This window comes from Neofelis nebulosa, chromosome 6 (genome assembly GCF_028018385.1).
Source record: "Neofelis nebulosa isolate mNeoNeb1 chromosome 6, mNeoNeb1.pri, whole genome shotgun sequence".
NCBI lineage: Eukaryota > Metazoa > Chordata > Mammalia > Carnivora > Felidae > Neofelis > Neofelis nebulosa.
In genome coordinates, this window is record NC_080787.1 from 124,675,192 (window position 1) to 124,701,057 (window position 25,866).

Here is a 25,866-nt window from a genome sequence, read left to right on the forward strand (position 1 = left end):
CTGCTGTTTAAGATCAGTGTTGATAACTGCCTCCATCCTCTTTCGTAATCCGTCTACTTGTATATGCACTGCTACTCCTGCCCCATCCCTTGTACGTAACAATTATTTGAGTTGACTTAGAGATACACAGAAAACAACAAAACAAGGAGATAAGCAGATTGAAGGGAACATAAAAGTCAGAAATTGGTGAAGCGGAGATACAGGTGGTGCACAGAACTGAAGGCTCCATCATCCTAGAGAGGTGCCACAGGTCTGGTCTGACTTGTGTTCTGTCAGATCCCAAACGGCAGGAAAACAAGCTTGAATTTTCTTTATCGGGACTCTTGGCATCTTCGTTGTTTTAGTCATACAATAATTTGAATCCTTATAAAGAATACTAGTTTATCATATTGTAGCTGCAAGGGATCCCCAAGATCATTACAATGGTATTGTTACTGTTTTCCGGTATTCTCTTTGTGGGTTAGGTGAACTAAATTACCATTACTTGTTTTTTAACATGTGGAAACCTAGTCAGAATTTTTTAACTGGAAATGGGTCATATGCTTACTGGTAAAAACTGGGGCTCTTTTTTGTTGGTTCATTTATAGAAATGCTCATATCATAGTTTTAAAAGGATACAGACTTTGAAAGACTGTGATACTGACGAAAATGGTGTGCTATTTGTGAGAGCTTCTTCCTACACTCATAGACTTGTGAGCTCCTTGATGACAAAAGATTTTGCCTTATTCATTTTTTTCCTGGTGTCCTCAGTGCATAGAAGGTATTCAGTAAGTGAATAATGAATGGCTGACTAGTAAATGAGAAAAATCTATTAATATTATAATTAATATTTCTGCTTCTTTAAACAGGTAAGTCAGTTACCTAAAATAGAGGAAAGACAGGTCATCCTTCTTTTCGCCCTGGCAAGTTGTATGAGGCGGGTTACGGTAGCACCAATGATTGGACATTGGGACCACAAAGTCCCACCCTTAAACTTGGTGTGTTTGGAGAATTGCCATAATTATGATACACCTGACACATAGTGGTTGTAAAGGGAAGTAGCAGGAGAGAAGTCTGGTAGGCTCCTGGCACGTAAATGTTACTTATTAATTGTAAGGAATAAAAGGTCCGGATTTTGAAAGATTCTGTACGACATGTTTGTTATCTTTTTAAAAATGACATTTTTAGTGAGGAAAAGAAGGGACATGATTTGGTTTGAGACACATTTGAAAACTAAATAGTGTAATTCATTTCTTATATTTTAATTTTCAAGACTATTTATGAAAAATAAATTAACAGGATATTTAAGTGTAATTACTTTATTTTGTTTTCTTTCTCAGGATGTGATCTTCGTGGTGGGAAGCTCAGTTTTTAAACTACCCCAATGGATGCAGACAGTGATGTTGCATTGGACATTCTAATTACAAATGTAGTCTGTGTTTTTAGAACAAGATGCCATTTGAACTTAAGGAAGATTGCTTTGGAGGGAGCAAATGTAATTTATAAGCGTGATGTTGGAGTAAGTATCTAAATTTTGGCGTGTGGGCCACATAGACTGGTTTTGTAGCGCTGTAAGTGATATACTAAAATACATTCACTTACCGATAGTTTAAGAGCACCTTACCATGTGCCGGCTGTACTCAGTACAATATGGAGCCCTGTAGAAGCGTCCCCCTGCTCCCATGAAGTGCCAACTTTTGCATATACATATCTCTAAGTCTTAGCAGAGAATTCACAGGCTACTAGACATTTTTTTCTCTTAATTTCTTTTAACTGAAGAACGGGACATCTGTACAGTGGTGTATACTTAATTCAAATATAATTTGTTAGTTGCATGAATGATGCATGACATGAATGAGGTCCTAATACGTATGTTGTGATTTTTGTAGTATGTTGTCATACCCCTCTTTATTTAGCTGAAATAAAATAGTTGGAATTCTTAGTAACACATGGCTGAAAATAATATGATTCATATCCTAACCTGGATACTTTCAATTTTAGTTTTTGTTAGACCTCTACTATTTAAAATAAAAGCATTGATAACTTGCCTTTAACCTTATTGAAGATTAACGTTAGAAGTGACAATACGTGCTCATTGGATTTTGTAAACCACGTGATGTTGAGATGTGTATCTTATACATTTATTATGAAAATTATGAATGTATATGAAGGCTCCAAGCTCTAAAAATTAGGTGCCAGTATACCTCAGTAAATTATCATTAGTTCTTAGTACTACAAACTAAGTTAAGGGGAATTGAATTCATTTAAAACTTAATAGTGACACAATTAAAGATTTTCAAGTTCATCAGCAATGCCATCGTCACCTAAATAAAGGAAGGAATATGTCCGCTGAAGAAGGTTAGCAAGTAAAAGGCCTCGTACTGCTTTGGATCTTGTGTGTGCCATGGGACAGGGAAGTCATTTTTCCTAGGAAGATGAACTGAAAAGGCTGAGTTGATGGTAAGCAGGTGGTGAAAGGCACTTAAATGCAGAATAAACTCAGTTTAGTGTTTCCCAGCCACTTGTGTGTGAAATTTTATACTATCTTTTGGTTCAGATTTTATTTTGACTCTTTGGGAAACTTTATCCTTCCAGATTTAATAGCTTCGATAATAGGTGGGTAATACGGCATATGACAGAGAAAGGGCAAAACTCAAAATGCCAATGGAAGTTTGAAGGAGAAACGTCTAATTCATATGCTATCGTAATCAGTATACATTTATTTCTCTTATGCACAGTGGGCATATAATTAATATTTCCATAAATGAAAAACTACAATGAAAATTTAAATTTGTTGTTCTCTTGGACCTTAGTCCTTGACCGACTTACGCTCATTCTGTAGATAATTTCATTCAAACCCACAGCTTTAAATAAATGGCTCTCATATCTAAGGAATCTAAAATTACATCTCCAGCTCCACCGTTTCCCCTGCATTCAAGATTTGTGTATTGAACTTGAACATGTAGTAGGCATCTCAACTGTAAGGTACAGAAAGTAGCGTTGAGTCCCATGAAGCAGAATAAAGCAAGGTGGGAGGTGGGGAACGACAAAGGGATGGGTGCATTGCTGGAGTGGTCAGGCAAGGCCTCTCTGACATCTGGTGAGAGACCTGAATGAAGTGAGACTATTGAGGGAAGAACATTCAGGGTGACAGTAACAAACACTGCAAAACCCCTGAGGTGTGAACAGGTTTGGCATGTTTAAGGATCCATTTATGTGGATTGCGAATTGCAAATTCCAGTTATGTAGCCAGCGGGGAATGAGAGTTGGAAAGTGTACAGACTTGTGGCGTATTGATTTCAAGTATATAGTAAGAGGTTTATGCAGACCTTGTATTTTTGATTAATTGAATGTCCTTTTGGATTAATATGTTCTTTGTGTTCGGTATGGAGCTCGATTTCCGAGTGGATGATTTGGAGAACAGTTATTTATTTCAGACTTGGGTAAGCGTCGAGTAGTCAACTCGTATTAAAATGGCCACATAGAGCAGCACCGTAAGTGAAAATTAATATTTAATGTGTAATCAGGTTTTGGGTCTTGTGTGTGTGTGTGTGTGTTGTTTTTTGCAGAAAGTATTAATGAAGCTTAGAAAACCTAGAATCACAGCTACAATTTGGTCCTCAGGAAAAATTATTTGCACTGGAGCAACAAGGTAAACTTTCCTTGGACTTTCAATGTTTCCTTTGTACAAGGGGAGGACGTTTTCCTGGACTTGAAATCATGTGTGAAGTTTGTCATGTTTGTCAGTATAAAGTTTATTTCCTGTGTGACTGATAATCTTTTCGTCTCCTTAAAACCGTAGTGAAGAAGAAGCAAAATTTGGTGCCAGACGTTTAGCCCGCAGTCTGCAGAAACTAGGTTTTCAGGTAATGTTTTCAAAAAAACATCCAAACTGCAAATATGAAAGGATTTAGTTTGTAAAGGTAAACTTTTTAATTTAATAGACTGAAGAGATCACACAAAAACTTCCTCACGATTGGCCTTTTTCTTACCGTCCTTCAGTACAAAAATTACACAGTGAACTTACCCACGTGAGTCCTTGCAAGGATCCTGGCTTTTTCACTGCCCCCTTTCTCAGAGAGGCTTGTTACCTTACATGTGACCTGCCTTTTTAGCTCTTCAGGTTGTTCACTCCTCACACACACACACCAAGTCATGTTTTTGATGACCTCAAGAGTAGTTTGTCAGGATGATGAGTAGGGAGTAGGGCCCTACGTTCAAAAAGTTGAAGCGCATTTGTTTTTATTTATAGATAGCTATCACGTAAATTATAAAGAAGAAAAAAGATACTAGAATGGAACTTGCCTAGATCTATACATTTTATGGCTAAGAGTGAACAGTGTTCCTACATTTTATGGCTAGTGACAGCATTACCATTATAACAGGAAATTGTGATTATTTAAAAATACGCAGAACTGACTGAATCTGTGCTTGAGAAATAACAGCACTTGCTGGTGTAAGTTGAAAAGGATTCACGTGAATAACTAGTACTAAGTATACACCTGTGTATAAGAACTCAGAAGAGGCTGCATTTTGTAAAATCAATCAGCTGTATTAAAAATGACATGAATCCTGGGGCACCTGGGTGGCTCAGTCGGTTAAGCGTCCGGCTCTTGACTTCGGCTCAGCTCATGGTTGATGGGTTTGAGCCCCACATCGTGCTCTCTGCTGTCAGTGTAGAGCCCGCTTCAGATCCTCTGTCTCCTGCCCCTCCCCGACTTGCGCGCTCTCAAAAATAAACATTTAAAAAAAAATAGCATAAATCCAAAACAAAAGGCACAGTGTTTGAAAACGGACATTGTGAGATTGGCCTGCTGTGTTAAATCCACAGTTTAGTCCACAGAAAGTACATACTGGTTGGTGGGCTCTTACTTGTAAAGTGACCATCACTGGGAGGTTAACTTTATCAGATACCATTTTATGGAGGCATACATTTGGTAAAATTGCCATGTAGTATGGACTTGTTATGTCACTTGCAAATGATGAGTAAACGAAAGAAAAATAAAGATGTGCTCTGGTCCCTGAAGAGATGGGCCCAGGCTGTGTGGAATTCAAATGAGCAGTTGTGGGAAGTTGAGTTTCTCTGTGTCTTCCTCAGTCTTCCCTGAGGTGGAAGATACTAGAAAGGTGCCGGGGTACTGATGGTGGGAGAGGGGGAGGGTTGGTGCTTAAGAAAAGTGGCAGTATTGAGAGTCGTGACTGATGGTGGGGCCACTTTGGACAGCGTAGTGACTTTCATCAGCTGCCTTGTGCAGGTACTCAGATGGAAGATAGTCAACCCAGCATTGTGGTTTTGCTGGGAACGTTTCAAAAGATAATAAACTGCTCCATTCAAGTTATTGGTAAGAGTGGCTGAAGTTACTTTTCAGCCTTGGACCTTGTCTTACTATAGCATTAGACGTGTTGAGAAAAATCCCAGTTAAAAACACCATTTTCTCACTCTACCCTCCCGAAAGAAAACGTCTAACTAAACTCACAGAAAGGTCATTTTACCTTACTCCTATAAGCAAAAGTCTGACCTTTCAGAGCTCAGTGTACACGCAGTACTCAGTATTGACTCGGCGTGTACTCAGTATTTACTTATTTAAGTGGCAGCTTCCATTTTGACTCTTGAGAAGGATAACTCTGCTTTAATTTTTATAATCACTATTCTTTCTCCTGTCCCAGCAGATTAAATATCCCACTTAAAGTTTAAAAAAATACAACATGAGATTCAAAAGGCCCAGATGTTTTAATCTTGCAAATCTCTCAAGTTCTATTTAATTTTTTGATGAAGTTTTTGACCTTTTTCTTTAATTACAGTGGGCCCTTGAACAACACAGGTTTGAACTGTGCGGATCCACTTATGTACAGATGTTTTTTGATAAATATATTACAGTGCCATATATGTATTCTCTCTTCCTTATGACTTTCTTAATAATGTTTTCTTTTCTCTAGCTTTATTGTAAGAATACAGTATATAATATGTATACAAAATATGTGTTCATCGACTGTTTATGTTATGGGTAAGGCTTCCAGTCAGTCGTAGGCTATTAGTAGTTGAGTTTGAGGAGTCAGAAGTTATGCGTGGAATTTTGACTGGCAGGGGCACTAATCCCTGCATTGTTCAAGGGTCACCTGTATGGTAGTAAGAAGTCACCGAAAACTAAATCAGTTCGTCAGGTGTTGTTTTTCTTTCTAGTTTGTTCTTACTTTTAAGGATTGAAACAGTTATTTATAGTTTCCCTGATGAACAATTTCTATTTTCTGCTGAGCAATTTTTTTGTTGCAAAATAATTCATTGAGTTGTACTTCTCTCCTGAAGGTAATATTTACAGATTTTAAGGTCGTTAACGTTTTGGCGGTGTGTAATATGCCATTTGAAATCCGTTTGCCAGAATTCACAAAGAACAATAGACCTCATGCCAGGTAGGTCTTCGAAGAATCGGGGCAACTTACCAAATTTGTAATTGTTTGTCAGCCTATAAATATTTATATTAATTGTGTTTTTTTTTTTTTTGTACAGTTATGAACCTGAACTTCATCCTGCTGTGTGCTATCGGATAAAATCTCTAAGAGCTACATTACAGATTTTTTCAACGGGAAGTATCACAGTAACAGGTATTTTATGATACTGAAAGCAAGCGTATGGCCAATTATGGTTTGAATGAAGTGCTTATATCCAAATACAAATATTGTCTCATTGTCCCCCTTCAGTCACTTCTGCCCTTCAAAGGGAACCAGTCTCCTGACTTTTGAAACTGTAGTTTCGTTTTCCCTGCTTTTTCTACTAGTTTTAAGTCTTACACATACTATTTGGGGTCAGTGTTCTTTCATTCATTATTATCTAGTGAGATTCATTCGTATTATTCCATGTAGTTGTAGATTCATGACCTAAGCCAAAATCAAGAGTCAGACGCTTAACCCACTGAGCCACACAGGCACCCTAAGAGAAATCCACTTCATAAACTTCATAGAGGTTTTACATAAGCAAAATACTCATATATCACTGGTGCCTATTTATCACGTCTTATGTGTATTTTGTTATGTATCTTCTGAGTCCTAAGTATTTGGAAGGGGTGGTTTCAAAGACCAGGCATAGATGTCAAAGGATCACATTAGCACACAGGATTTTTTTTAAAAGTACTGTGCATATAAATTGTATGGAGACATCACTTGAGCGTTAGGCCCAACCTTTGACTAAATTGGATTCAGGAAAATTTCTTTGGTGTCCTTGAATTTTTCTTTTTATTCCTTTAGTCCTTAAGAGAAAATACACGTTACCAACACCTTTAGACTCTGAACAAGTAAGTCTTAGTTTTGACTCATTCTATGGGTTTTCACATCTTCCTTGGAGACTTTTAAAACCTACTGCCAGGGTCATGCCGAAATCTTAAAATGGAGTGTGGGGGAACAAATCCATTTGTTCCCTTCTTTCAACTGCCTCTTCCTACATTTTGGAGCCTAGGCCTCTCCAGAGCCCCAAAATCTGTTGAGAAGTCCCCATTAAGTGTAGAGTTTATGATGCATAGGTAAAATCTACATTTGAGTTAATAGGTAACTAAACAACATCACAAACTGAAGACAGGTTGATTAGTATACGTTATATATTTACATCTGGAACATCCTATGAAATGTTAACAATTCAGTGAACAGATACTGAGTGGTTCCCATAGGCAAAGCACTATCCTATGTGGGGGAAGGGAGAGGAATCAGGAAAGAGCAGACCCTGATAACACGTGGTCAGTACCTTCAGAGAGTTCACAGTGGGTACAATATGTGTGTTTTTAAGATCTTTCAAAAGAGTTCGTACGTTGGTGAAACCATTTTTATTAAAATTTTTATGAAAATATTTGGTCTTTTTTTATGTTTCCTTTTATCTATTCAAGTGGAATATTAAATTTTTTAAAAACTAGTTATTCCTAGCATTATATGGATTAATTCATATGTAGCGTCACCTCATTCCCGTGTGTGTGTGCGCGCGCGCGCGCGCGCGCGCGCGTGCACGCGTCCCTATTTACTGAGTGAACTGTGAGGATGAATGGCCAGGTTAGTAATAAAGTGGGGGTGGGTAGTGAGTACTAATCTGCGGGGCGTTTTAGACCAGTTAGCTAGTCACAGCCCTCTGATTTCCCAGAACTTTGGAAGCAGGCTTGTTGTACTTTACTGGGTTCCTCAGCACTCCTGTGAGCCTCAGAGGCGGCCTAACCAAAGCCAGACTACAGCGACCAAAAGGATAGTGCCCAAAATGTCTACTCCCGTTTATCATTCCTTCCTTTAATCAGTATCTCACATCGCTTCTTATTCTCCTTCACGGCAGTCTGTGTGTGGGTTTTTATGTACACTGTCTTCACCCTGGGGCCCGAAAACAAGACGAATCACATCATTTGTGTTTCAGATTGCCTTTAATTGTTCAGAGAGAATTTTATTCTCTTGGTTTTTGCTGTGACTGTCTGACTATGTAAAGTGTAGATCTTTTTAAAAACAACCCCGTATATTTTCAGTTCTGGGAAATCCGCGTTCCTGGCGCTCTTCTCACCCCTTCCTCTCTCTGTTGTGTTTGGTACAGGGCCCAACGTAAAGGCTGTTGCTACCGCTGTGGAACAGATTTACCCGTTTGTGTTTGAAAGCAGGAAAGAAATTTTATAATTCATCGCTTAATTGGTTAGAATCCCTAACTGAGCACCTTTTAAAACCTGCTGCACATTGGACTCAAAACAAAAGGAAAACTGGACCAACAGTAATTGAGGAAATAGACTCTTTTATTCATTCACGGCTACAGTGTAAGCTCCAGGCCCTTTGGATTTTATTTCAGACCTTGCTGTAATATAAAAAGGAAGTTTACAAGACATGACATTGCTGCTTTTACAAAAGGACATTCTATTTATTTTCGCAGTAATTCTCATGTCCCCGTAAGCAGAGCTGTCACAGTGTGCACTACCTTAAATTGTTCTGTTGTTGTCATTAGTTTTTTCCAGTTTGAGCTAATGTGTTTTATTTGTGAATAGTCTTTTACATTTTTGTATGCTGAATATGGGCACCAAAGAACCTGTAAAAGTTATCTTTTTCAATTGAATGTGCACAAATAAAAGTTTGGAAAAGATCTCTCTTCATATCCATTCTGTAACTTTTATTCCCCATTTTCTATTTTAACAAAAATTGTATTCACAATTCTTTTTTCTTTTTGATCTATGCAAGCTTAGACTTTTGCTAAAAGTGTGTTGGCTTCTTTTTGAAGTGTATTTTGTAAATATATATATGCCACGTGTGTATAGTATCTTTTAATGCTCTGTTACCAAATATCAAATAGGCAATTTTTTTCTTGCAGATTAGAAACGAAAATATGTGTATAAATTCTAGGGAATGAACCGGAGTAGAACTTTATAGATTAAGCATAATGTTTTATGTTGCTAATTTAATATGATAGAGAATGTTAAATATCTTTTAAAAGTTACGGAATTGTAGTTTTAAAAAGCAAAACCTCTTACCTATGAGATGGATGTGAGAAAGAAGCTGTGATGGGTTGTACCTCGTATGTACTTCTGTGATTCTGGTAAGACTCAACTCTAGTTGTAGGAAAGTAGTAATCTGAGGTTGGCGTTCGAGGCTATACTAAGAGTCTTGTCAGAAGTTGATACGTTGTGCTGTTTTAACAAGAAGTGCCCACAAGCTGCCTCTGTGCCACAGTATAATTATAATATAGTTCAACTTGAACTTGAAAGCCATTTTGCAAGACATGTCTTTCCCCTTGCTGTGTCTTATTCAATGGAGCCGAAGAGTGACTGCCTATCCAGTATTTGGGATTGCTCCTCTTAAAATGACAATAAATGTGCATGTGTGAAACATTGGCTCTCTGGCTCACCCGCGTGAGCCCTGGGATGGTGGCGTGCGAATCAGGCTGCGGTTGCGCTCCACCCCTGGGGTGAGGAATTCAGTAGAACCAACAATAATTTCAACTGGAAGTGAAGTTGAGTGGAGAGTGCAATTAGCTTCTCAGTAGAAACTTACTAGAGACAGTATTCCAACACAATCCTCCACTAAAACCTGAATTTCCAAAACGTTTTGAAAGCTTCGTGAGAAATGGCCGCGTCCTAACCTCCATATTCGAGTCCATTTTCCTCACCATCTCATAAAGTCTCCCAAACCTCACTTACATCCTGCCCTGAACAACACATGTTATTTTATATTTATTTTTATCTTCTTTCCTCTCGATGCCTTTCCCTACTGTGCCTCTCACTCTTGATGGCGGGGGGGGGGGGGGGGCTGGAAGGCTAACTTTTATATTTTCTTTCTTGTGAAAGACTTGTGATTTTCAAACTTCCGTGCGCCCTCTCTCTCTCTCTCTCTCTTTTTTTTTTACATTGTGTTTATTTGCTTCACGTTAAGAGCCAATAGGATAGGTAGACCTCATAAAACAGAGGATACCATTCCGTGAAGAAGTTACAGGTTCCGGGCAGACTATTTTAAAAATTGAGATTTTCCACTTAGCTTTAATTAACAGTAACAAGTGACCTGTTTTGTAACGTTCCCCCAAAAAAGAAATGTAGGAAGGGGGGGGGGGAGGGGACATGATTATATGGCCAATGTGCGGATCCAGCTGTTGTAATATTTCAGCATTCGAGTGACTTGAAAAGTGGGTAGATCAGTAGCGTGTCAAAACGCTTTCTCAGAAAAGAGGAAGAAAGACAATCTAACCAGTTTAGGTTTCAGGGCTGCTGTGTGAGCGTCACCTGGCAAAATGTCCTGGCTGACCCACTAAACTTAAAGCTGGGAAGAATGAGCATGTCTGAGGTCTTCTGCTGGCTCTTCACAAGTGCTGTAAATTTTTTGATAAATAAAAACTGTGACTATATATATACACATTGTAAGTATTCCCCCTTTTTTATTTTTGAAAACCAAAAAAGCTCTGATTGGGGGCATGTTGGGTAAAAGTTGGTTCGAAGACAGAATTATTTAGTCACGGACTCAGGGTAATAAAAGAAACGTGTAAGAGTGTTGAAGGTACCGAAGTTGAAATCACCAGTGATAAACCACCTAAGTTTATGAACAATTTCCTACCCATGTATGATGAGTGGCTAAAACAAATTGCTAATGTATACATAGTGCTCAGACTTTGAAGGGAACATGTAACAGTTTTGTTAAATATCTCACAATCTGGGACGCTTGGCAAAGAAAACAAATTCGTATCAATTCCCTGTCTTGATTAAAAAAAAAAAAATCTCAGCATCTAATTCCACTGAAGATTCATAATAAATTTCTTAAATTGATCCTCTAGAACATACTTTTCCTTTTTCCCAAAAAAAAAAAAAAAAAAAACAAAAAAAACCACCCAACACATGCTCTAACTTGCATAGGAAATATGCTGTGGTAGAAGGAAGATCTCAAGTCTCGCTTCCTCATAACTTTCCCTGCCAATTTTCATTATGTAATTCGTTTCAGAATCAGGACTTTTAGTCATTCTCCTGAGTCTCTGCTAGTACAGTTTCCCTATTAATTATACAGATTTGTAGTCTTTCCATTTTGTTATAGGGAAATGACTAGGTCATATACCCTTCTGTCAAACTGGGGCAGTTTGTTTGGGGCCAGTAGGAAAATCCCAACCTAAACAACAAAGGGTTTTGGCTCTTAGGATGCTCTTTTCTTCAGGCCAAACATAATTGGTTACTCTTTTTCAAGTTAGGTTATTCGTGCCTTAAGTCTTTGTGTGCCTCCCATAGCTTATAATAGTAACTTAATGGGTTACTCCTCAAGTGGGTCAAGATTCTTTATTGTAGATTCTCTGTCGTCATATCCAAATTGGTAAAATTCCCCACCAAGTCCTAATATTCAACTGGAGAAATGCAGAGGAAAGCAATTCATTGTTGTAAAAACTCAAGCTTCTGGTATAGCTGGTGACCTCTGTTTCATCATAGAGAAGAACATAGTGAAGGAGTTGTCCTGATGTCCTATGTCTGCAGTCATCTGAAAGTCAGCATCAATTATAGCCAGTATGCCATGACCTGAGGTAGTGATATTCCTGAGGAGTGCAAAGAATTGCAGGAAACTATGGATCGCTATTAAGTCACGAAAGCCTTACAAGGAGAGAGTTTTATAAGCTTGACTGCATAACCCAAACCTAATTGATTATAGAGATTTGGATAAATAACCTAACGGCCTGACTCCTTTTCTCATGTTTTACTAACAGCTACTACTAAGTATATATGGTCCCAGGATTTGGAAATTGCCTTTTCTATTCATATATTTTTTTTTAAATGGATGGAAAAGTGTTTGTTTTTCTTAACTATGGCAGAATTGTTTCTTTTAATATGTGATAATACATAAAATTTATAAAGGTATTTTGCATTACACTGTTCATAATTCATAGAATAAGCTGCATAATCTTTGTACTTGTTGAAATATAATTAGGAATTATCACTGAAATCCTAGCCAGGATCCTATCCTAATCTAAAACCTAGGTGCAACTGTCCACATTGTGTCCTGATTCTTTTTTACAGAAGACCCAGTGTAAGTACTGTCATAGTGGGCAAAAAAAAAAAAAACCCTGTAAGCTCGTGTTCAGGCCACTTACGTGTCCGGATAATAAAGCTGTGACTGGCCTCCGTACGTACATACCTTAAGGCAGAAGTTGATCGCATTACTAGTTCATAGTTTTTCAAAGGCTGCTATGTGAAAAGGGTGGGAAGTATTGAACCAGCCAGTATTTTTCACCTAGTATCCTACTCAGAGTAAGAGATCACTTGGGATCTTGCACCCCATTTACACTTCGAGAGGTGGACATGAAAGGTTGTCCTTATCATTTCAGGGCGTCCCTCTAAAACTAGCTCCGTGACCCTAAGAAAACATGGGAGTGGCCAATAGGTGTTGGTACAAAGACACCCTTCTAATTTGTCAACACTTGTAAGGTTTGAGGCCATTAGATCTCTGGAGAAAGCCACCTTGCTCGTCCCCTACCACACAGCTTTTTACACTCCAAGAGCTGCTCTTGGGGGTTTTCTTTTTTGAAGCTGTTTTGGCACTAATTCCTCTTGATGATGACTCATAAAACAAATGTTGTTTTTCACAAAGTTCCTGAAAGAGAAAGAGGCACTAATGAAAATGTCGTTCTTAATTTATAGTCCTGGGGTGGGGGGGTGGGGGGAAGGGTGCAGGCTTTTTTTTTTTTTTTTTTTTTTAAACCACCCTGGGCCTCTCGTGTTTTAGCTAAGCAAAAAAGACATTTTCATTGGAAAGCCCTGACGTATCCTGACATTCAGTACCCCACAGAACTTGTGTCGATTTCATGCAAAGGGTAAAATGGGGAGGGTGACTTCTCCGAACACAATCAAGGCATTCCTACCAGCAGAGTTCAAGGACAGTATTACACAGAACTAATGGAGATAACGTCCCAGATCCTATTTTGTCTCCATTTCTCGAACCCAATTAACATGCCTGTTTGTATATCTACATTGTCTGCCTTCTGCATTATCCCCTTGCTCCTGCAGTAATCATTTTTTTTCCTACAGGATTATTCCCATTATGGGATTATTTCCCATAAAAATACGCCCTAGTATTTTACGCTCATTTAAAAGTGAAACAAAGGGATGCCTGGGTGGCTCAGTCGATTGAGCATCCGACTTCGGCTCAGGTCGCCACCTCACGGGTCGTGAGTTCAAGCCCTGCATCAGGCTCTCTCCTGTCAGCGCAGAGCCTGCTTTAGATCCTCTGTCTCTGCCCCTCCTCCCCCTTCTCTCTCTCCAAAATCTACATTAAAAAATAATAATAATAAAAAAAAAATAAAGCCACCTTTGAACCTCCTCTTTCAAAGATCTTTTCCTGTAATTTAGCCAGTTACTTAAGTGGCTACTATGCACCTAGTACTACGCTAGATACTGAGGATAGCGTGGATATAGAGTCCTGCTTTCAAGGAGCTTACATTTTAATAAAGGAGACAGGCACATAAGCACCTGATTTCAAGTAGTGAAAGTGCTAATGAGAAAAGTAAACGGAAAGAAAAAAAAGAAGGAAACTAGTTGGGAGAGAGGCGACTGTATCCCGCTGGCATCGCTCCCAAGAGGTGACATGTGATCAGAAACTGTAACGAGAAGGTAACCATGTGAAGCATTAGAAGCACTGTGTTTTCAGAAAGATCAAAGCATGGTGAGTACACGAACGACAAGACGGGAGGTAGGTGGCAGCCACAGTAAGAAGTTTGCATTTTATCTGCAATGTAATTTGCACCATGGCATTTTGAGCTGAGGAATGACATTTGTAAAAGATCAAGCTGACTGCCCTGTGGAGGGCAGACTGTAGAGGGCCAGGGCTGGAAGACCAGTGTGGAGGTTAGTGTAGTCCAGGAACTCCGAATGGTACTGGCTCAAAGTGTCAGATTCATGTATGTCATGCTGACAGATTTAACGAGAATCAGTGACAGTATGGTTGTGGAGCATAGTGATGATCGTGGATGAATCCTCAGCGTCTGGCCTGAGGAGCCCCTCCCGACTACCCCCAGGCAGAAGGCTTATGGAGGAGGGTGTGTGCGTCTGAGAACCAAGAGTTCTGTGTAGGTCATGTCAAGCTAGAGACGCCTATGAGACATTCCAACCAAAGATGTTAAGTAAGCAGTTAGATTTGGAAATTTGAAAGTCAGGTAAAAGGTCAAAACCTGGAGATCGTAGACATTTGGGAGTCCTCACTTTTTGGATGGCTTATAATGCCTTAGGGATAGGTCTAAGAAGTAGACGTAGGTATAGATCTAAGGACTGAATCCTGGGCGCTACTGGGTTTTTTATTTTTTATTTTTTCTAATCTTTATTTTTGAGAGAGAGGGAGACACAGAGTCTGAAGCAGGCTCCGGGCTCTGAGCTGTCAGCACAGAGCCTGATGTGGGGCTCAACCTCACAGTTCGTGAGTTCATGACCTGAGCCCGAAGTTGGACGCTCAACCGACTGAGCCACCCGGGTGCCCCTTGGGCACTACTGTTTTTAAAGGTATACAGGAGGAAGGGGAGAGGGAGGAAGCAAAGGAGACCACGAAGTGACTAATGAGGTAGGAGGAAAATCAGCAAAGAGTGGTATTCTGGAAGACAAGTGAAAACAAGTGTTTGCAGATAGGGAGCATGAGGAACTGGGCAAGTGCTTCTGGGAAGTCGAGTAACGGGGACTGAGAACTGTCCCCATGTTCGATAACTTGGAAGTCCTAAGTAGCCTTCGGAGTAAGAACATGAGCAAGTCTGAGTGGAGTAAGTTCAAGAAAGAATGGAAGGTGAGGACACAAAGACAATGCAGAGTACAGTAAAACCTTGGTTGGCGAGCATAATTTGTTCCAGAACATGCTTGTAATACCAAGCACTTGCATGTCAGTGCGAATTTCAAGAACCATTGGCTCAGTTGTGATCACGTGACATTCGGTGTCACGTACTACTCGTATTGCAAGACATCGCTTGGGATATCAAGTTAAAATGTATTAGAAATGTTTGCTTGTCTTGCAGAACTCTCGCAGAACAAGTCACTCGCCATATAAGGTTTTACTGTACTTGAGAACTGAAAAGTAGGCAGGGAAGGGGTGGGTTCCTGGAGGAAGGAGGTATGCTGTTTATGACGGTAAATACTGCAGCTCTGTGTGTGTGTGTGTGTGTGTGTGATGATAACCTCACAGAAGGGGGAAGTTGATGACAGCGCATAAAGGGAAGAGCTGGCATAGATGGATATGGGCATAGATGTAGGTAGTTTAGTGGATGGCATGGAGGATGAGTTGGTCTCTATTTCTCTTTTGTCAGCGAACTGAAAAGGCAAGATCGTCGGCAGAGAGGAAGTGGGAAGGGTACTCAAGGCTTGAGGAAAGAGTATAGAGTGTAAGGTAATCCTCTTGGAGAGGAGGGAAGTCAACTCTCTGGGCCACGTGGGTTGTAGGACTCGCCCGAAGACCTACTTGAGATTTATGTTCATAAATCTAAAATCAGTCTTGTCAACACGGTTGTGTGTTTTCTTCAGCCACGCTGCGCCCCTTGGGTGCAGGGATAACATAAGAAATGGTTTCATCAGAGTTGGGTTTTCCCGAAATGATGGAGGAAGCGAAGGCAGGGAAAAGGCGGTGGTGGTCCATGCAGTCTGAGCAGGGGAAGCCGATGGCTACTCAGTGGATTCCAGGCCCTGGTGTGGCGCGGATTTGTTGCGGTGCTGGTACTTGGGAAAGTGAGCTGGGGCGCAGAGGGGTCACAGGGCGAGGGGTAATGACAGTCCGTGATACGACCATCCTGTTTGCTCCCCTTCCGAGCAAAATGACAGAAGGGCAGTAGCTGATTCCCTCACTTCGTGAACTTCTGTCCCATCTCAAGCCTCAAACCTTCCGTCCTGTCACTCCACTGAGACTGTGCCTGACAAGCCTGCGGTCACCTTACTCTTTGTACTTGACCTCTCAGCAGCTTTTGGCACCATCTGGTCCCATCTTCCTAGAACACTTCCTAGCTTTTGGCTTCAGTGATCCCATGGTCTTCTGGCTTTCCCCCAAACTCACTATCAGCTCCTTTTCAGTCTTTTTGGATACTCTGTCTCCTCTGTTGGATCTCTAAATGTCGGATTAACCTGGGGCTTGGTTCTGGACTTCCTTCCCTTCTCTCGGCTCTTTGACTAGATTTCATCCGGTTCCACAACTTAAATGCCACCTACAAACTACATACCAGCCCAATCTGACCCTGTCCCTGAGTGTCTTTCAGACTTATTATATATCGCACAGCTGGCTAATAATATATCTCCCCGATGCCTAATGGTCATCTCAAAATGAATATACTGAAAATAGTACTCTGGACTCTCTCCATCCCCAAAACCCAGTCCCCCTTGTGGCTACCCTATCTTACCATCCATGTAGTTTCTCAAGCTAAACATTTAGGTGTCATCCTGACTACTTCATTGCCTTACTCTTATATCCAATTCATTCATTCATTCATTCATTCATTCATTCAATAACTTTAGCTGAGATCAATTAGCCAGTGAGGCTGATAAAGAAGTTCTCTAAGAAATAAACCTTAGGGCACAAAAATTTTAAAATAGTGGGAAGATACAACGGAACCAGTAGAGGATGCTGACAGGAGACAACCGGGGTGGGGGGGGGGGGGGTCCTCGAAGGCAGTGAAGCCAACTATTTCAGGAAGAAGGGCATGCTCACCTCGGTCCAATTCTGGGAATGGTCACCACGCTAGCCATTAAGATGAGGAAGGAGAATTGACCACTGGCTTCAGCATTGTAGGGGGTAACTGGGATGCTAAAAACAGCAATTTCTGTAGAACGGTGGCCATAAAAGTCTTACTGGAGCAGGTTCATAAGAGAATGGGAAAAGAGGAACTGACAATGAATATGCTAGAATTTGCTGTAAATGGTAGCAGAAAAACAGCAAAAGCCAAAGAGAAAAATGGAATCAAGGCCATTTTTTTTTTTTTTTTTAGATGGGGAAAAATTGCACAGGGTTTCCCTGCTGGTGAGCAGTTGAGATAAAGGGAGAGGTAAAATGGGCATGATGCATGGGTGAGCAGAGAGAACTGTCAGAGAATGTCCTGGAAAAGGCATGGGGGGAGAACATGAAGTGATTGGCCTCAAACAGGAATGCTGAGGCTAACAGAGAAAACCCAGAGGGATGGTGGCGTATTTGGATACAAACACGTGCGGGTTGGTGTGCCAGGTTACGGAAGTGTCCATTTTTCTCAGTAAAGTCAGAGGGGCGAGGCCGTCAGTGGGAGTGAACAGGGCTAAGGAAGAAGGGAGGTTTCCAGACAGAGAAGGCAGTATGGAGCAGTTGTCTAGGAGACAAGCAGTTAATGGACCAGGGACACGTGCGATCGCCAGGCAGCAAGCACTGAGGGCCATTTGAGGTCAATGATCGTGATTCAAAATGAGAAAAACCCAACACCGCGCTTGTGTGCTTTCTCAGCCACGTTCCGCTGTGCGACTGCAGAGGCTTACTTGGCACACCTCAAAATGTAAATCAGATCATGTCACTCCCTGCTTAAAATATTTTAGTGGCTTCCTATTGTACTTAGAATGAAATCCAAACTCGCTGGGCCTGCAGAGTTCTGTATGCTCGTCTCTACCGACTTTCTGACTAATCTCACACAGATTTCAGCTTCCTGGGCTTCCTGCTGTTCCTGGAACAGGTCAAGTGCATTTCAGATTAGCCTTTGTGCTGTTCTCTCTGCCCGAATTCTCCTTCGCCCTACCTTGGTTGGCTCCTTTATTATCACATAGGTTTTATCTTAAATGTTGCCTCTCAGAATAACCTTCTCGGATCAGCTGATCAAAAATAGCCCCCTGGGGCACCTGGGTGGCTCAGTAGGTTGAGCATCTGACTCTTGACTCTTGATTTTGGCTCAGGTCATGATGTTGAGGTTCGTGAGATCGAGCCGCGTATTGGGCTCCACACTGACAACAGGGAGACTTGCTTGGGATTCTCTCTCTCCCTCTCTCTCTGCCCCTCCCCCACACTCGCTCACTTCTCTCTCAAAATAAATAAACTTAAAAAAAAACCAAAAACAAAAAACCTAGGCCCTGATTAGGAGGCTCTCTTATTGCCATGTTTTAATACGGCCTTTTTGCTTGCTGAGTAATGTTGCCGTAGCACCTAGAACAGTGCCTGGCACGTATTAGATGCTCAGGAAATATTTATCGAATCAGTGAATGTGGGTGAATGAAGCAATGACCACATACAATAAACTGCTGGAAGCGGAAAATAACCTAAGTCTCAGAGCCAAAGTATTTCCAAAACGTTAGCTTGTTAATTTTCTCCATTTGTTCCCGCTTAACCTGAGAAAAAGCATCAAAGTCACAGCTGAAATAGCAAATATGGCAAACATCCCATTTTGAGTTTGTGGCTGGCAGGGCAGAAGTTCAAAACAAAATCCTTTCAAATTACATTCTTGCTGAAATCTTGTCCGACCTCTCAGCTGAGTCCCTGCTTATTTTATAAGAAACTTAACAACCTTGGGAGAATATTTGTTTTCTCAGCCTCGCGGAGATGGAAGCACAAGAACCGAACTCCGGAGATGAGGAAAGAAAAGTGCTAAGCGGTATGCAGGCTCAGCTTCGAAGTTAATTTGACATTATAAATCGCTTCCTTTCTTACTCCTTAGGAAGTCATTGGGAGATGCATGTCAGGACTATCTCTTTCCATGGTGGCAAAAAATGATTCACTTGTTTCATAGACTCCTGAATTTGCAAAGACTTGCTTGACGTAGCAGCGTCCTTCCGCAGTCTCTAAGCTCCCTTAAGCTTCCGCGTCCAAGCCAGCTCCCTGGGCTTTCTGCTGCCCCGCATTTACTTAGCTGGTTGGAGAGCCATTATGTATTTTATCTTTTTATTTTTGTCGCCGACATTTCCCTCCAGGGAACCTTTTTTTTTTTTTTTAAATATATGAAATTTATTGTCAAATTGGTTTCCATACAACACCCAGTGCTCATCCCAAAAGGTGCCCTCCTCAATACCCATCACCCACCCTCCCCTCCCTCCCACCCCCCATCAACCCTCAGTTTTTAAGAGTCTCTTAGGCTTTGGCTCTCTCCCACTCTAACCCCTCCAGGGAACCTTGTCTAATGTACAGACTTTGGCCAGTCTGCACAATTCGGGCTGCTTACATTTTCATTTGAAAAGCCTTTGCCAACCTGCTTCTTCGAGCTCAGATGAACCGCAGGCTCTCTACTACTAGATAAACAGGAGTTAGCCAAGGGTTCCCAGAGCAACTCTTTCCTTTCCGCCCTCCGTAATGGGTTTCCTCACACCATACACCCTAGGAGATGCCTTCACTGCTGCTGTGAATTTCACGTGCAGGATTGGTTTGCCACCTCCTCTTTTATAATTCTCCGCATCAGAGCTCGCATCCATTTTTGGTCTCCAACACCTGGTGCCCGTGTCGTCTTGTCTAGGGTTCACGGTGCTTTGGCTTCTGGATTCCTCTTACTTTGCCGTTTATCACTTGAGGTTCGGATTTAAGTGTGAATACCTTGCGTGACTCAAAAGTAACAGAAATGTGATTCTTTCGAAAACCTTTCATAATCCAGAGCTTTACTGATTTAGGCGGATTCCTTCCCCACCCTGATGCTGAATGAGTAAGTTTTGTTGCATTTTAGACAGCCAAATCAGATACTGCTAGGGAATGTCTTATTCTGGAGGTCTATTAGATAGAAAGATTGGCTTTTCTGAGGGTTTGTCCTCAGATTTTTATTTGGTTTGCAATTGGATACATTCTGACAGCCCCGTGTGAAAAATAGACCTGAAAGTTTCTTAACCTTAGCTCATCCAGAGCGTTCCTTCCACTTCCAAGTTAGACTTAAAAAGTTAATTCCTAACTGCTTTCTCCCTGCCTCAATTCTGTAGTGTTGTTCACGAGAATTTTAACAAACATTAATGTTTTAAAGGAATTTCACACCCCCAGCTAATAAATGGGTAGTTAAAAAGTGCTTACGCACACGGTGGACGGACTTACCATGAAGCCAATGACACATAAGCCCCAGGGTCCCTCCCTGCACAGCCTCTTCCAAGACCTACATAGTCACACCTAATTTCACATTCATAATTTGTATTTTTTTTTTCCTTCGACAGGGCCCCTCAAAAGCTTAGGCTCCACGAAATGTGGATCAGCCCCCACTTACATCCCTATGCACTGATGTGTTGAGGACCGTCTTGCGACCGACACCGGTCTCTCTGCTCCCCTGGTCCATTTGCATGTCCCAGAGGCACCTCACAGTCAGTCCCTACAGACTGAGTTCAGTGCTGTCCCTGAGCCCCGCCAGGCTCCAGCCCCCCAAACCTGCTCCTCCTCCTCCTGGTCTTACGAGGGCACATGTCGCCATTGTGTATGGGGTTAGTTCTCTAAGCTTGAGGGAGATTTGCTCCTTTCCCTTGACCATCTTTTCCAATCGAGGTCTAAGTTGTCTGGTTCCATCCCTACATGCCATCCAGTCCCATAGTTTTCTGTCTGGTTTCATCCACACACTCCCATCGGTCTCCCTCACTCAGCTGCCCCTCCACTTCCATTCTCTGTATTTGGCCAGAGTCCTCCTTCAAAAATCGGTAACTCTTCCCTCCTGTTTGGTTACTTTATTTTTTCATTTTTATTTTTTGAATTTTTAATGTTTATTTTTGAGAGACAGAGCATGAGCATGGGAGGCGCAGAGAGAGGGGGAGACACAGACTCTGAAGCAGGCTCCAGGCTCCGAGCTGTCAGCACAGAGCCCAACGCGGGGCTCGAACCCACAAGCCGTGAGATCGTGACCTGAGCCGCGGTCGGGTGCCCAACCAACTGAACCGCCCAGGTGCCCCTAAACATGCCCCACTGCCTTTAGCACCAACTCCAAACTCTTTACCAGGAAGGACGAGCCCCTTCCTGACTGTTCTCTGCCTTCTGCTCGGCACTCCCATCTCAATCCTCTTGTCCTCTCCAGACCACACCAGCGAGTATACTGGCCTCCGTGTGTGATCCCCCTGTGTCTCGCACATACACCTCTTTGCCCAGGCAACTCCTTCAGGATTCTGCTTCAGTATTATCTCTTTCAGGAAGATTTTATAGGTGAGATCCTCCAATATAGGCGATCTTCCTTTGAGCCTGCCAACAACGCTAAATATTTGTAATAGTCTGTTTTCTTGCCTGCCTTCTAAAGAAGCTATGGGTTCTTTGTCTCCTGCGTCTTCAGTTCTTTCCTAGAACGGTGTCTGGTGGAGAGCAGATGGTCAAAAAAGAGTTGAATGAGTAAGATGAAACCGTGGGGAAGGGAGTGGTGTGGTATAGCCAGTGGTGTGGTATAGCCAGTCAGGCTCACTTATCTGAACACATACCTCTGCCTCTTCCCATTGCACAGGCTCCATTCAACTGTAGATGAAACCACACCCTACAAGCCACAGATCAACACCTGTTGTGCTCCACACGGTCATCCCAGCTCTAATCCCCCCACACAATGAATTCAGCATTGGCCTTGTTCATAGGTTATCAAATTGAACAGCGGATACTTTTCCACCATCCTCTAGGAATCAAGATTATGCTAGGCGCCACACAGAGGTTCCGGAAGAAAGACAATGGGCAGAGGCCACTCTTGGAAACCAAGACTTTACCGCTTAGTTAAGGAGGGGAAACCCCTAGAGTCCTAGCTACGCCAGGAGAGAAGAAAATGGGACTCGAAAATGTGAAAAATCCAAGAGAGAGGAATGCTATCCAGGGCTGGGGTTATGCAGGGCTTCTAAGACGAGGCTTTGCATGGTCTCTCAAGGCATAAGGATGACCGGTTAAATCGGCAATGATAACTATAATGTAGGAAGAGAAGGAGAGATAAAGAAATAAGTATCAGTGAGGCAGGAGGGAAGCCAGGAAAGAAAACTGTTTCACAGGCGCTAAAAGAGAATTTCAAAAAGAGTAGGTGTGGAAGAGTCAATGTGGTTAAAAACAGTTTTTTGTGTGCGTGTGTCCATCTCATCAAGAGATTAAGTCAATGTCTACAGCCCTTGATTCTGGGCTGGCCTTGGGACTTGTAGGATGCTAGATAGTAATGCAGGTAATGCAGTGTGACTTCCAGAACGTATACCCCACAGGGCCTTAGAGCTCCGGCTCTCACCGCCGTGGAATGCTGCCCAGAGTCTGCCGCGTGAGGAAGCCATGTTAGCCTGGAGGCTGAGGCCACGTGAAGGGCAATGGGAGCTCCCCACTGAGTCAGCACCCACCGCCATCCTGTGGCTGAGGCTCCCTTACACTGTCTACTACGGCGTTCCCTCCTGCTGATGGAGACACATGAGTGCAGCCAGGCTAACCGAGCAGAGGCACCGCCCAAGCAAGCCAAAGAATCCTGGGAAATGGGAAATGGTGTATCTTAAGCCACCACATTTGGGGATGGTGCGTTCCACCTGAACAGACAGCTGATGTGAAACAGGTGACAGGGAAGAATGAGAAGTGAAGAATGAACAACAGATTTGGAAGTCTTTAGCGTCCTGGCATCTAAGTCCCGGAAAAAGGCCTTGAATCTGAATCAAGTATTCAGATGAATGCATAAAGTTACCAAGGTCTGAGGCTACTAGTTATTGGAATCAGGTATCTGTGACAGTCTTGTTGAGATTCTGTGCTCTCCAAGAAATCCAGAGGGTTGGTTTCAACTAGCATAGGGCCAGGCAATGTGCTGATCAGGCCAAGGGTACAGCCGGCTTTCCTGACAATTACATATCTTCGTAAATGAGTAACCTTCGTTTTCATTGTGTTTCTTAAAAATGGGGCCTTATCTGTATTAAAAAGTAATCCTACAATTTGATGTTTAACTTACAGCTTAAATTAAGAGAAAAGTCCTTCTGCTCACTTAAGTGAAATATTTACTTATGTATTTATTTATTTTTTAACGTATATTTATTTTTGAGACAGAGAGAGACAGGGCATGAGCGGGGGAGGGTCAGAGAGAGAGGGAGACACAGAATCTGAAACAGGCTCCAGGCTCTGAGCTGTCAGGACACAGCCCGACGCGGGGCTCGAACTCACGGACCGCGAGATCATGACCTGAGCCGAAGTTGGATGCTTAACCGACTGAGCCACCCAGGCGCCCCTTTCAGTGAAATATTTTAAAAAGGCAAACCACTCTCGGGGCTCCTGGGTGACTCAGTCCGTTAAGTGTCCGACTCTTGATTTCGGCGCAGGTCATGATCTCACAGTTGGTAAGATTGAGCCCCGGGTTGGGCTCCATGCTGACAGCATGGAGCTTGCTTGGGATGCTCTCTCCCTCTTTCTCTGCCCCTCCCCCCCCTTTCTTTCTCTCTGTCTTTCTCTCTTTCTTCTCCCCCCCTCAAAAATAAATAAATAAACATGGGGGAAAAATGCAAACCATCTAAAAGTGTATAAAATACAAAGCGAAAGTTTTCCAAACCCTACTCTACATGAATATGTACACGTCCGGCTACCATCAAATCACCTATCAGGTATGTTCTTCCTTCAGGCAAAAGCTGAAGCATCACGATGCCCACATTTCCTGTAGCAATCATACATTTTTCTCCAGCGCATTGACAGACTTTCTGGAAGAAATTCCCAGACTGTAAATAAGTCGTGCCCTCCCAGTATATTGAAACCCAAGAGCAAGAATCTCTCCATGTTCAAGTGTGATGATTTAATCCGAGGAAGAACGAGTTCCCCTTCATTCCTGGCCCCGGTGCATCACCTCCTTGCCCTCAGTTGAGCAGTCAGAGCTGTGAGCTCTGTTACCAAAACCGAAGAGTTTTCTACAGCCCCTAAGTTAAATGGTCTAAACAATCCTTCTATGTGAGATGCGTTCCACCAGTTTTCTGAATGCTATCCCTGCGAGAAACTCTTTATCTTCTTAAACTCGTTTTGATTGTGCCGCATTTGGAATGACTGCAGTCACTGAAACTCGAGTGTTCCTGATAATCTTAGCCTTGACAGGTGTTTGGGGCTTAAAGACGACCTACAAGTGTAATAGGAATAGAAGCCTGTGGTTCTGGCACAGGATGGGCATGGCATTCTAAGACTTACCTGAAACCCCAAACAAACGAACTAACCCCTCCTGGGTGGGGGACCGAGGGAGCCGAGAGAGGTTCTTTGAGCATTTCTGAAAAGAGCTTTGAAAAGGTCCCCTGTTCGAAAGCACTGGTTATTCTAACTCCTTCGCTTAGTCACCCAGATTCCACACGTGGCCCTAAAACCTGCAGTTGTGCTCTGAGATATGGCTTCACACCGTAGGGAATATCCTGAAATAATTTCAGACGTTATCATTATTCAGTTGTACATAAAAGCTGCATTTTTCTGGACCAGAGTGTTGTGCAGAGAGCAGTGCATAGAATACTTACCCTTTGGCCAGCTCTGCTGATATCTGTTCCAAAGAGCATCCCTTCGTCTCAGGTATAAACACAACAACAAAAACCAGGGATGCGAGGCTCATGATCGTGTATATAAAGCACACCCATGGCAAGCCAATGAGATCTACAAAGGACAAAAGAGACTGATTAAAAATGTGGGTTTTGCTTTTTGTTTTTTACTTGAGAGAGAGAGAGAGAGATAGAGGGAAAGCAGGGGAGAGGGAGAGAAAGAGAGAGGGAGAGAGAGAGAGAGAGAGAGAGAGAATCCTAAGCAAGTTCCACCCTCAGTGTGGAGCCCAACACAGGACTCGATCCCAGGACCTTGGGATCATGATCTGAGCCGAAATCAAGAGTAGGACACTCAATTGACTCAGCCACCCAGGCATCCCTAAAAATGTGTTTTGTGTTGCTTTGACCCACTTTGTGGACAGCTGCTTCTTAGAGCATATAAAAAACATGTGTATTTCCAAACACGCTGGTAAGGTATATATCCAGGGAAATAACAACTACAAATTAAAAATACAGTCAACCTCTGTAAGTGTCATGTTTAGCAACTACCCCAGCTTGCCCTGTCAAAGTAAATAGAAGCCTTGTGACTACCACCATTTAAATCCAATGCCATTATGCCATCTTCCTGCTGAATATGCTCATCGCAAAAAAGAAAAAAAGACCTCAAACAACACAGAAACAGAGAAAGCAGAAGGTAAAATATCTCCTCCCTCTCTCTCTCCTCACCCCACAGTTCCCCTCCTGGGAGTACTGGCTGTAGCAGTTTGGTTTCTATTTGGTGGATATTTTAAAAGACATTTATACAGATGCACTTTTCTTGAAATGAGCTCACCCGTCTTTACCCTGACTCAAATACGTCACTCGTGTTGGCGATATTCATTTTAGTAGCTGGCAGCATTTTTGTGATGCCTCTTCCTGGATTCAGAGAAAAAAGTGATAACAGTTCTTTTTTTTTTTTTTTTTTTTTTTTAACGTTTATCTATTTTTGAGAGACAGGGTGCGAGCAGGGGAGGGGCAGAGAGAGAGGCAGACACAGAATCCGAAGCAGGCTCCAGGCTCTGAGCCATCAGCACAGAGCCCGACGTGGGGCTCGAACTCACAAACCGAG

General features: G+C 42.1%; 2 protein-coding genes across 10 annotated transcripts in view; one reads left to right on the plus strand and one right to left on the minus strand.

The window, feature by feature from the left end:
- The window catches only part of TBPL1 (TATA-box binding protein like 1), a 35,476-nt gene extending 26,415 nt beyond the window's left edge, over positions 1–9,061 (plus strand). For all 8 annotated transcript variants that reach the window (XM_058735348.1, XM_058735345.1, XM_058735346.1 and 5 more), the window contains 6 exons: positions 1,320–1,498; positions 3,549–3,631; positions 3,782–3,845; positions 6,284–6,387; positions 6,485–6,579; positions 8,528–9,061. In XM_058735348.1, the coding sequence (XP_058591331.1) occupies positions 1,364–1,498; positions 3,549–3,631; positions 3,782–3,845; positions 6,284–6,387; positions 6,485–6,579; positions 8,528–8,607 (561 nt within the window). In that variant the 5' untranslated portion in view covers positions 1,320–1,363 and the 3' untranslated portion in view covers positions 8,608–9,061. The remainder of the gene's footprint in view (positions 1–1,319; positions 1,499–3,548; positions 3,632–3,781; positions 3,846–6,283; positions 6,388–6,484; positions 6,580–8,527) is intronic.
- Positions 9,062–10,820: 1,759 nt separating this feature from the next.
- Positions 10,821–25,866, minus strand: part of SLC2A12 (solute carrier family 2 member 12) — a 58,657-nt gene continuing 43,611 nt past the window's right edge. For both annotated transcript variants that reach the window (XM_058735338.1, XM_058735337.1), the window contains 2 exons: positions 24,741–24,873; positions 10,821–13,026 (listed from right to left, as the gene is read on the minus strand). In XM_058735338.1, the coding sequence (XP_058591321.1) occupies positions 12,921–13,026; positions 24,741–24,873 (239 nt within the window). In that variant the 3' untranslated portion in view covers positions 10,821–12,920. The remainder of the gene's footprint in view (positions 13,027–24,740; positions 24,874–25,866) is intronic.